Source organism: Takifugu rubripes, chromosome 10, assembly GCF_901000725.2.
Source record: "Takifugu rubripes chromosome 10, fTakRub1.2, whole genome shotgun sequence".
Classification (NCBI taxonomy): domain Eukaryota; kingdom Metazoa; phylum Chordata; class Actinopteri; order Tetraodontiformes; family Tetraodontidae; genus Takifugu; species Takifugu rubripes.
In genome coordinates this window covers 11,595,151-11,605,721 of record NC_042294.1, presented here as the reverse complement: position 1 = coordinate 11,605,721, position 10,571 = coordinate 11,595,151, and the positions used below count along the sequence as shown (strand labels likewise).

At 51.0% G+C, this 10,571-nt stretch overlaps 2 protein-coding genes across 10 annotated transcripts; both read right to left on the bottom strand.

The window, feature by feature from the left end:
• Window positions 1-1,321: 1,321 nt before the first annotated feature.
• rmc1 (regulator of MON1-CCZ1) lies at window positions 1,322-6,250 on the bottom strand. Of its 8 annotated transcripts, none has more exons than XR_003889776.1 (22): window positions 6,040-6,250; window positions 5,611-5,687; window positions 5,454-5,538; window positions 5,296-5,352; window positions 5,125-5,211; window positions 4,865-5,005; window positions 4,661-4,764; window positions 4,477-4,566; window positions 4,197-4,302; window positions 3,573-3,681; window positions 3,450-3,494; window positions 3,316-3,369; window positions 3,086-3,214; window positions 2,907-3,013; window positions 2,721-2,840; window positions 2,580-2,657; window positions 2,403-2,507; window positions 2,227-2,304; window positions 2,047-2,192; window positions 1,815-1,952; window positions 1,625-1,713; window positions 1,322-1,552 (listed from the first exon to the last, which is right to left on the bottom strand). XR_003889776.1 is itself a non-coding variant. In XM_029842739.1 (22 exons), exons 1-21 carry the CDS (start codon window positions 6,136-6,138, stop codon window positions 1,634-1,636), a joined length of 1,968 nt encoding a protein of 655 aa, XP_029698599.1. In that variant the 5' UTR covers window positions 6,139-6,249; the 3' UTR covers window positions 1,322-1,564; window positions 1,625-1,633. The 8 variants fall into 8 exon arrangements, 5 of the variants coding, with proteins under 5 accessions (XP_029698599.1, XP_029698597.1, XP_029698596.1 ...); XR_003889775.1 differs by having other exon boundaries at window positions 1,322-1,542; XR_003889777.1 differs by having other exon boundaries at window positions 1,322-1,534.
• Window positions 6,251-6,408: 158 nt separating this feature from the next.
• LOC101078281 (serine/threonine-protein kinase RIO3) lies at window positions 6,409-10,419 on the bottom strand. Of its 2 annotated transcripts, none has more exons than XR_003889778.1 (13): window positions 10,086-10,419; window positions 9,443-9,561; window positions 9,068-9,213; window positions 8,888-8,995; window positions 8,571-8,680; window positions 8,318-8,461; window positions 8,090-8,217; window positions 7,801-7,983; window positions 7,525-7,684; window positions 7,360-7,440; window positions 7,093-7,276; window positions 6,900-7,013; window positions 6,409-6,831 (listed from the first exon to the last, which is right to left on the bottom strand). XR_003889778.1 is itself a non-coding variant. In XM_003977951.3 (13 exons), the coding sequence occupies exons 1-13, from the start codon at window positions 10,119-10,121 to the stop codon at window positions 6,718-6,720; spliced, it is 1,533 nt and encodes a 510-aa protein (XP_003978000.1). In that variant the 5' UTR covers window positions 10,122-10,415; the 3' UTR covers window positions 6,409-6,717. The 2 variants fall into 2 exon arrangements, 1 of the variants encoding a protein (XP_003978000.1); XM_003977951.3 differs by having other exon boundaries at window positions 7,093-7,182; window positions 10,086-10,415.
• Between the last annotated feature and the right edge of the window lie 152 nt (window positions 10,420-10,571).

Genomic DNA, 10,571 nt, shown 5'->3' with positions numbered 1-10,571 from the left:
GAGCGGGAGATGCAGCACGTTTGAGAGAGTTTCTGCCGGTTGGTTGAGGGTTCGAGTCCCAGCGGCTCTGCTGGAGGTGCTGGTGCGGCGCCGGTTTGGGTCGCGACGTTTGTGTAGAAGTTCCGCACTTGAGGGGGACCCGCGTCGAGCCGAGTCACGTGGCCGGTTGAGCGGAGTCACGTGGCCGGTTGAGCGGAGTCACGTGACCGGTTGAGCTAATTTACCCCAGAGCCAAATCTGAGGCGTTGTGGTGGGAGCAGTGCTGACCCCTGGTGGACGATTACTGAACAAGTCAACCTGAAAACATGACCTTTGACCCAGAGAAACTCTCTCAAAATGTCTGCTCGACCTGTTCATCCTCTTGGAAATACACGCTAATGTGTGTGTGTGTGTGTGTGTGTGTACAGCCATACAAATAGTGGACTTCCGTTTGAATGCACAAGAACTTTTAATTGTATTTATTTGAAGCCGGTGTGTGTGTGTGTGTGTGTGTCAGAGACGTCGTTTCTCCTGTGACTTGAGAAGAAGCCATGTATTAAGAAATTTTGCTGCGGATGTTTTGAGGAGCCGATGTGTCCTGGCGTGGGCGGCGCTCCGGGTGTGGGCGGCGCCCTCGGAGTGGGCGGCGCCCTGTGTGGCGGCGCTCCCGGCGGCGCCCGGCGTGAACCCCAAAAGCTTTATGTGATGCAGCTGGTGTCTGAGCGTGTGAGCTGATGCATCTGAAACTGTGAAGCTCGTTTGTGCTCATTAAGGTGACGTTTAGGTTTAGAGTCTTTCTGCATGTGGATTAATTATGTTAATTATGGATGATTTCTTTTTTTTTTTCTCCCCTCTTCCACATTTATGTATGAATATAAGAATCTATGTAATCTTGCTCTCAGGGTCTTTCACAAATCCATTCTTGGGAAGCGTCGTGTCCTGAACGTGCACGTTCTCGGGAAGCGTCGTGTCCCGAGCGTGCACGTGCTGAGGACGACTCGAACATCAATCACTACATTCAGCACTTGACTGAACTGCTCTGATTATTGTTGTCCCTTTTTCTCAGAGTCGGTTCTCTGACAACTTCCTGTCTCGCCCCGTGTCACTTCCTGTCCTGCTCAGGTCAGGGGTCACCGGGACGGCTGTGAGTGGAGCTGGTTGAGGGTGGAGTGTTTCTGCTGTTGTAAACCTTCTGTATTCCAACAATAATAGCAATAAAGATGATACTCAGAAGCTGCGTCCGCGTCGTCTTCAGCCGCTCAAATTAAAACCTCGTTACAACGTTAGCGAGCGGAAACCGCCGTTAGCTTAGCTCGTGTTGGCGGAAAACACCTGAATCATGTTTTTACCCAGAATCCTTTAATTATTACAGTTTAGCTTCATGATAATTACATTATGATTATAATTACAAGTCTTCATTCGTTAAGTTCTGGACTCAGAACCAGATCGATTCTGCTAACAGTCCCGTTCCCATGGCAACCAGCAGCCCTGCGTTAGTCCACATGTTCTCATGAGCAGGACGTCCTGGGGAACGAACACACACACACACACACACACACACACACACACACACACACACACACACACACACACACACACACACACACACACACACACACACACACACACACACACACACACACACTCTTCTGGTTCACACAGTGGAGGGTTTCATCAGCGCCTGTTCTCCAAACAGCTGCTTAAAGTGGAGAATGTGTTCCTCACAATGCTCTCCTGACACACACACACACACGCACACACACACACACACACACACAGGTTAGCTCACAGTTTGAATGTTCTCAGGTGTCCCTCCTCAGATCTTTCATCCTCACCAGGGTTGAAACTGGGGCTTCCTCTCAGCCGCTGGTTCCTCTGCTGGAAGGACCTGAAGACGGTGTAGAACAACATCTGGTCTCCGGTCTGCTGCGCCGCGTCCAGGAACTTCCTGGCAGAGACGTTGTCGTGGCCACCTGCTCCCAGTCACACCAGTTCAGAGCCTTAAGTTATCATCGACACCCAGACTGGACCTGACGTGGTTCTGGTGGACCCGGAGGCCCGACGTACCGACGCTGCGGATGAATCTGAGCGCAGCCAGAACCTGGTGCTTGGACAGCAGAACCTCCACGATCTCGTCGTTGGCTGTGGAGAGACGCTGGACAGAAGACAGAGGTGATACACACCGACGGAGTGTGTGTGTGTGTGTGTGTGTGTGTGTGTGTGTGTGTGTGTGTGTGTGCGTGCGTGCGTGCGTACCTTCAGCATATCCAGGGACAGCTGGTGTGCAGGAGGATACGTGCTCTCCAGAGACAGCAGCAAACAGGCCTCCAACACAGAAGAAGAAATGCTGGGTCTGGACTTCAGATTGAACAGGTGTGTCTCTCCCACACCTGTGGAAGGAGCTAAAGCGGTTCTGGACTCACCAGGGGTTTGGAGTCACTGAGGACGTGGTACTGGAGGAACTGGTGCAGCATGTAGAAGAGGTTGTGCTGCACCAGCGTCTTGATGACCAGCTCGTACAGGTAGTGCTGCCACGCACCAACAGGTGTCAGACACGCAACAGACGCCTAGCAACGTGGTGCCCCTGTGTCCCGGCTTACCTGGACCGGGATCTGGAACTGGTTGAGGGAGCGGATGTACTCCATCAGCACGGCGATGGTGAACTTGTGGGAGGCGTCCTGAGAACAGGCCGAGGGTCAATAGGCCGCTCCGGCTCCCAACGTGCACAGGTGTTTCACTACCTTCCTCTCGGTGAACGACGACAGGACGTGCGTGTACATGTCGGACTGGTCGATGACGGCCTGAGTCCTGACGGGACACTTCTGCGCCGCGCCGCCCCGGCCGGGACCCGAGCCCATCGCCTGCAAACGTGGACGTCAGGAAGGGGAAGCTTCCACGGGGGCGCCGCCACGGGGGCGCTGACTCACCGCGGCGTAGCTCTGCTCCGCCTCCAGGTACTCCCTGTACACCTGGTTGAGTTTGTCGAAGACGGTCGCCACCACGGGGAGCCGCCCTCTGTCCCCCGCCTCCAGAACTGCAAACAGGCGCGGGTCAGCTGGGGCGTGTCACATGACCGCGAACTCACGTCTGGTGGCCGCGGACGCACCCTGGGCACAGACGGACAGGATGACCATCTTGCAGTCTCTGCGCCGCAACAGGAAGTCCATCAATTTGCCTTTGTCCTGCAGCAGGTGGACGGTGGGCGGCAGCCTCACGTGCAGGTACCACAGGAAGCCTGAGGACAGATGAACAGGTGGACAGGTGGACAGGTGGACAGAGTCCAGATTTGGGGAGATGAAAGAGGAGAAACGGATCCGAGCAAAAGACGTCTCGCACCTTCGCTGGCACTGATGATGATGTCGGGCTGGAAAACGCTCCACGATGAAGAGTCTGGTACCGGGGGTCAAAGGTCACCTGTAACAAGTGTGTTTTCACCGAGTCGCTTGGACACCAGAGAGATCAAAGGATACACAGCTGACAGGAAACTGGAGGCTGGGATGGAACCACCGACGGCCCTGAACACAGAACACACACTCAACACGGCCCACGGGGGATGGGTGTGTGTGTGTGTGCGTGTGCGTGTGTGTGCATACCTGACTGTGGTATCCTGTAGGGATGAATGGACCTGGCTGGTAGGACAGACTGGTGTGTGTTCACGGCACAATCTGGCTCCTTTAGCTTGATGTCAAAGATCAGAGACGTCTGGAACACACACACACACACGCACACACACGATCCTATTGTTTGTTCTAAAGTCTCTATGCGACTGGATAGCTCAGTGGTTCACCCCACTGACTTTGGTGTGGAAGGTTGTCGGTTTGAATCCAGGCGAGCCCTTGGGCAAGGCTCCTTACGCATATACGCCTACACCCCAGTATGAGTGGTCACGGTACAAACATGCTACGGCAAGGGGGAGCCAGGATGCCAGGAAGTGGGGGTGATCATCACCCCCCCAATATTGAGATTGGGTACAATGAGAGACAGAATCAGGACAAGCTGAGAGGGAAGGAAGGGAATTCAACTACCACCCTGCTGAGGCAACACTCAGAGTACTGGACCAATCTCTACTGGGGGACATGAACACACACTGGCAACATCATCCGCCCAGGAGGTGCAAGGAAGAAGATTGATTATTTATTTTTTTTCTCCCTCCTTCTCTATTTCTTTTATTGAAAAAAGATAAAGACACACACACACACACACACACACCCACCCACCTGAGAGCTCTGGTGATGAACCACCACCAGGTTGTCGACGATGTTCAGAGCAAACTTCCCCGTCATGTTCAGCTTGAGGATGTGACTCTTCTTACACACTCCCTCCCTAAACACAGGTGACACACACACACACACCTGTCCATGTAAAAACATCAATGTACAGAACAAAATTATTATGACCACTTAGATTAAGTCTGATTATTCCTGCAGCCTCAATTCACCAGACGCTGTAACTGGTGTGTGTGTGTGTGTGTGTGTATGTGTGTGTGTGTGAATGTACCTGGGCAGGTGATACAGCACCACTTCAGCGCTGGGACTGTTGGCTGTCCTGGAGTGATGTTTCAGGTACATGACAAAGAGCTGACCATAGCTGCCAGACAGACAGACAGGTAGACAGACAGGTAAGAGAGGGAACCTGTGGGAGGGGCGAGTTTACCATGAAGCAATAGCTTAGGAGGATTTACATGGTTGCCATGGCGATGTCTCTCTCCGACAGACTGAGCTTTGCCGGTTTGGGAACAACAGGAAGCTCGATCTCAAACTTGGACATCTTGGACATGGTCCCGTTCTGGAAGAGGAAAAAGAGGAGACATGACGAGACACGTCGGTGCGCCTGAGCTGGGCGGGGGCGGAGCCCGAGCTGGGAGGGGGCGGAGCCCTGCGTCGACCTTGAAGGCGAACGGCTGCAGGACGTTTCCCTGGACGGTGGTGGACAGCAGGATGACGGCCGCCTCTGGGTTGTACTGGTACCAGTTGACGTTGATGCTCTGACTCTTCAGCAGCTTCAGGCTGCGTTTGTCCGGAAACACCTGAAACAACGGTCGCCGACGACGACGACGCGATCAAACACAGATTAGGGTCAGCTGACGATTCAACCATTTCACCACAGCAGCGAGAGAAACAGCTGGTCCAGGAAAGCCCGGCTCACCTGGTAGAACTCGATTCCCTGGTCGGTAACAAAGATGATCTCGTTCCAGCTGGTCCAACAGAACCCCAGAACGACGGCGTTCTTCATCTGCAGATCAAAGGGGGTCGACGCCTTCAACAGGAAGGAGCTTTCTACGCAGCGTTTAAACCAAAGGTAAAGATAACATCCTACCTTACACTCCTGCGTGAACTCTATGTGAGGATACTCAGGAATAAAGTTGATAAAATCCTGAAAAACCAGCAACGCATCATCCATGTTTTTCTGGCTCTATTCAAACTCACAGGAACAAGAATAATCAAAGCTCTGAAACGGGAAGTTTGGCTCCTCACCACAGACTTGGAGGTTCTTTGGACCGCCAGGATTTTATTTCCAATAGAGAATTTGATGCACTTCACTTCCCCTTTATCGTCCATTCTGTGGGGGGGACAAAATGTGTTCAGCTGATGCGACAGATACTTTCAAAAGTGTTGATATCTCAGCAGGTACCTGAAGGCAACACTACTTTTGTCATCTGGGCCCTTCACCACGACACCTGTGGCGCCCCCTGAACGCACCGCGAACACCTGCAGGCAAAACACAATGTTTTTATCTGACTGATGTATTTCTATCAACCATTAACGCTCCTCAAGTTACAACCAGAGAAGTAAAAGTAATAGAAGAAGAAAGAAATACGCCAGTGAATCATATCTGGGTGGTTTCTCACAAACTAGGAGAGTTTAAAGGATAAACTCCACAGCTAACACGGAGCAGCGGGAAGAACTCAATAATGCTTCTTATAAAGAAGCGACTTGTAAATCTTTTACTCGACAACTCATTTAACTTGAGTTTAATGTGTCTGGGTTTCACAGATAATAAAAACCGATTTGCTCAGCCACCAACTAGCCTCGAGAATGCTAACTAGTCTTACGAGCCCACCTGCTTGTTAGCTTCGTCGAAAAACACGTTGTTGACGTTGGAGGCATGTTCGAACTGCACCGGGTTCTCACACAGTTCCAGGTAACGTTCCTCACTCATCCTCGCCCGTCGGTGCTCCTGTGCTCGGCGGAGCTTCGGTTCCGAGACCCAACAAGTGGAAGCTGCTACAGAACAGCACAACTTCCGCTCACGTCAAAATACTTCCGGTGTGTATCACGTGACATCCACGTGACGTGGAACGGAAAACCGGAAGCCAGATTTCACAGACTGAGCTGAACGTTTAATGTCAATAAAACGAATCATCCACGGACTGAGTGAAAAACCCGGATTATGACAAGGCCAGAAAACAAATGGAAACATATCAAGAGATTGTTTCAGGCAATCAGTCATTTATTTTTGACAATAATTGACAATTGATATCAGCCGATCATCAGAGCATCAGAAACATTAAGATTGACTCTTACATATTTAGATGCCGACCTGTAAAAATCTCCAAATTCAGTCCCCTTCAGGAGGTGCCTGCAGCAGTAAGATTAGTCAGGTCTGATAGGTGGGTCCTGCAGCCAGGAGGCCCCACCTCGGCGGCCTGTGGGTGGAGGCATGAGTGGAGGGGGGCACCAACTGCTCTGCCTTCATTTAGACTCTTTACAATCATACAGAGTGAATCAAACAACGCGGTTAATCATCAACGCCCGGATTCAAAGGAGGGCCGCCATCTTCAGACTCCACGGGGAAAGTCTTCTTTCCTCGCCTTTGCACATGATCTTCATTCCTCTTCTCTAAAGCCACAATCTATTTGGACACCACAGATGAGCAGATTATTAACTCCACCTTCGGTTGCTGGAAAAGTGTTTGTCTACCTCACTAACGAAGTCGGCCTCGTCCTCAACTCCAATGGGGATCTTCAGTCCGCTGACAGCATTAAAGAGCTCGTACGGGTTCATGGCCTCGGCCACGTCCTTCTTCTGGAAGAACTGTGGACAAACAGTCATTTACATCTACACACAGAAGAACGCCCACATCCACGCCCCTGGAGACTGAAGCAGCTGTTACCGTGGAAACATTCTTGCAATCCCTGAAGAGGAACTCCAAACCGTGAGGATGAGTGGGCTCCACAGACTGACTGACATCGATCAACCAGACCTGCAACAGAAGCCATCATCTGATCAGTGATCGACTGGGATCGAAGTTTGTCTCCCCCTGGTGGCCGCAGCGGCAACTCCACACCTGAGTCACACTAATATCGGTTCATTTAGCAATCAAGACGATGGATTCTAATCAATTTAAAGTCAAGATTTATGAGTCAAAGGAGTTTTGTACCTTTCCTTCAAACCACAGCATGTTGTATTCGCTCAGGTCAGCGTGAACGAGGTTACACTCCTGATACAACGTCTGCATCATCTGGACGAGGAGGGGCAGAGGTCAGAGGTCGTCTGGATTCACGGTCACGTGACCTCCTGAAGTGGTTCTGGCTGCTGCACCTACCTGGAGAACCTGGTAAAAGGCGTTCTTCATGTCCTCACCACTCAACAGGACGTCTTTCAGCTTGGGGGCGGGGACGTGGTCTTTCCCGATGAACGACATCACCAGGATGTGTTTCTTCAGCAGAACCGCCTCCGGACAGGGAATCTGGGCCTTCTTCATCCTTATTTAGCCATCAGCACTTTCATTAATATGCTGAAGGTTCACTCATTCACTCATAGTGCTAAACTGGTTGGTGCTGCTGGTTAGTTTGAGGCCCAGAGCACCAGCAGCCTTTACCTGCACAGGTTGTGCATCTCCTTCTCCGCCCACAGTCGGATGATCTTGCGTGGGTTCAGTTTGCTGAAGCGATCTCTGAAGCGGTAATCGTCTTTGATGTAGCGATCCCGGTTCTTGAACTCGTTCAGCGTCGTCTTGAAGACCTTCAGAACCACCTCGTCTGGAACCGGCTGCTCCTCCAGGCTAACACACACACACACAGTGCTCCTTTGAGTAACAGAATCCTTTCTAATATAAAGTTTTCTTTAATGAACACAGTGCGTCTGTGGCGAGCTCTGGCTCCACCCACCTCCCTCCATCGGCGTGGAAGACCACCGACTCTTTTCCGGTACTGATGCAGCCGTTGATCTTCTCCAGCACGCCGGCATTCACCATCTTGTACATCAGCAGGCGAGTGCGAGAGTCCACTGCTTGTTCCTGAGGAGCAGTTCAGTCAACGAGAAGCCACAGAAAAGGAGCCAGAGCTACAGCAGGGGTGTGCGTGTGCATGTGCATGTGCGTGTGCATGTGCACGTACAGAGGTGGAGTGCTCCTTCTTCTCGTGCAGTCTGGCGCTGCGCCGCTGCTCACTGTAGCAGTGCTGCTTCAGAGAGTTGAAAACCTGATTGGACAGCTTCAGGTCCATCCCCAACCCGTCGCCCACATGGACCTCTGGAGCAAACTGCAGTGAAAGTACAGGAGTGTTACCACGGCAACAGCACGAGTGACAGCTGTTCTGGACGTAAAGGGGCGTGGCCAGTGCACGTTTTTGTGTGAAGACGCTGCCGTACGTTGTCCATCCGCGCCGTGTTCTTGCGGCCGCACGTCACCTCGTCGTGTTTGGTCGTGATGTTCTTGCCTTTACCTGAAAAGCCTCTGCGGGGGGTCGCCTGAGGTTTGTCTGAGGATCACAACACACCAAGCAGAGAACTGATTAGACATCATAATATTCTAGTGTTGTGTGGTGTGTTTAGAGGGGGTGTGTGTTTAGAGGGGGTGTGTGTTTAGAGGGGGTGTGTGTGTGTGTCAGGTGAACAGGAGGAACAGGAACATGAAAGCAGCCCGCGTGATCTTCTGTGTTTCACTCCACTTCCTGTTGCTGCCTCACCGGCTCTGTAGGGGTCGTGTCTGGTGTCCTGCCAGTCCACCTCATCCTCAGAACTCTCACTGTCTTCATAAGGATGAACCATCCGGAAGTTCTCGAAGGAGATGGACACTGGAGACAAAGAGGCGAGCATGAGCCGTGGGGCCCCGGCACCGTTGATGGCTGGTATGAGGCCGATCGTACCTTTACTGTCACCATTGAATTTCTTCTCCTCCCGGCGGAGCTGGTCATCAAACTCCCGGTCAAACTGCATCTGCAGCATCTGCGCGAGCATCAGGTCGCTGCTCGTGTCGCCGACTTCGTCCGACAGCAGCAGATCGGCTGTTGGACTGAGAGGAGAAAAACAGCAGATGGCAGCGTTTCACCTCTGATAAAAAGTGACATTTGTGTTTACAACCGGAAAAAAGAAGCAATTGAATCTTGGAGGAATTATGGACGTGAACAACTGACAGGTTGTGTTCTTGAACTGTTGACTGACTCTGGAACTGCTGGACTATCGACCTGTTGGTGAAAGCTGTTATTACTGTCGTAATAATGAGCTCCGCGATGAAGACTCACTCCGCCAGTGAAGGGAAGGGGCCCTCCTCTTCCTCCAGCTGTCTGGCCAGCTGTTCACTCATCACATCGTTCAGAGAGCAGGCCGGAGCCACCGCCGGTGCAGCCTGGCCCCAGGGGCTCTTAGCAGGGGGCAAAACACAACCACGTGATCTCAGTTAGTGACGTTTGCAGCTGATCACAGGTTAAAATGCTCTTCATCAGTGTCCACAGCAGTTTAACTGTCCCACAACACTTCAGATAGGCAACACATTCCTTTAAAGGCTACTAGTTACATAAAACTAGATATTAAAAGTTTAACATGTTTAATGTTCTTTTACAGAGACATGTCGAGACAAGTCTAAACAAGCCCCGCCCACTGAGGCTAATATATAACCAAGATCAAATAAGGGTAAATTAGGTTTATTCTGAATTCAACTATTGTTGCTTCAGTGCCAGTTAAAGTACCCGTAACACATAAATGAACGTTTGCGAGTGTCGCATAAAACAAAATCACTTTAATTTTCGAAATTTTAAGGAATGTCGAACTGTCAGCGAGGCCATGTTGGATATTAATGATCGGAAGCTAACATTAGCAAGCTCATAGCAGCCAAAATATCCTGTCAACGGAACAATCCGCGACGAACGAGAACCGGTGTCTAGTTACCTTTGGTGTTTCTGTTGCGAGTCCTATTTGGTCCATAGTTGTGAAAATCAAGAATTGATCCTCGGGAAACGAATATGGTGGCGAGGTTTAACGCTAACTTTAGCACGTCGCGGTGGAAGATTCTTGGCGAAGGGCGGATTATGTGACTGTCAGTGACTTACCACGGTGTGACAGGCACAATAGAAGGTTTTACAAATGTTAATACGAACAAAAACAGTATTTGCAAGTGGGAAAAGCTTATTTGAAAAGTAGACTAACGGCTGAATCGCGGTGAAGGTTCTCGCAACGCGTAAGTTGGAATGAGCTTTAACACAACCGGAAGTGCGTCACTGCCCCGCGAGCCAACGAACTTCCACAATAAAATCGTCGTAACATGCGTAGCATTATACTGTTTCCGTTTTTATTGTGTATATGGAGATCAGCTGGCGAGTATCCGCATCATAAATTCACTTTGTGTCAGATAACGTCACTAATAATGATACTTAA

What these genes read in the sequence shown, in the direction of transcription:
- rmc1 (XM_029842739.1), bottom strand. Translation starts at nt 6,138, where the DNA reads ATGAGTGAGGAACGTTACCTGGAACTGTGTGAGAACCCGGTGCAGTTC. An exon ending in CATCATCAGTGCCAGCGAAG is followed by an intron (nt 3,215 to 3,315) that starts GTGCGAGACGTC and finishes ATCTGTCCTCAG; the next exon opens with GCTTCCTGTGGTACCTGCAC. An exon ending in AAGCCCCAGTTTCAACCCTG is followed by an intron (nt 1,714 to 1,814) that starts GTGAGGATGAAA and finishes TGTGTGTGTCAG; the next exon opens with GAGAGCATTGTGAGGAACAC.
- LOC101078281 (XM_003977951.3), bottom strand. Translation starts at nt 10,121, where the DNA reads ATGGACCAAATAGGACTCGCAACAGAAACACCAAAG. An exon ending in ACACGGCGCGGATGGACAAC is followed by an intron (nt 8,462 to 8,570) that starts GTACGGCAGCGT and finishes CTTTCACTGCAG; the next exon opens with TTTGCTCCAGAGGTCCATGT. An exon ending in TTCCACGCCGATGGAGGGAG is followed by an intron (nt 7,984 to 8,089) that starts GTGGGTGGAGCC and finishes TGTGTGTGTTAG; the next exon opens with CCTGGAGGAGCAGCCGGTTC.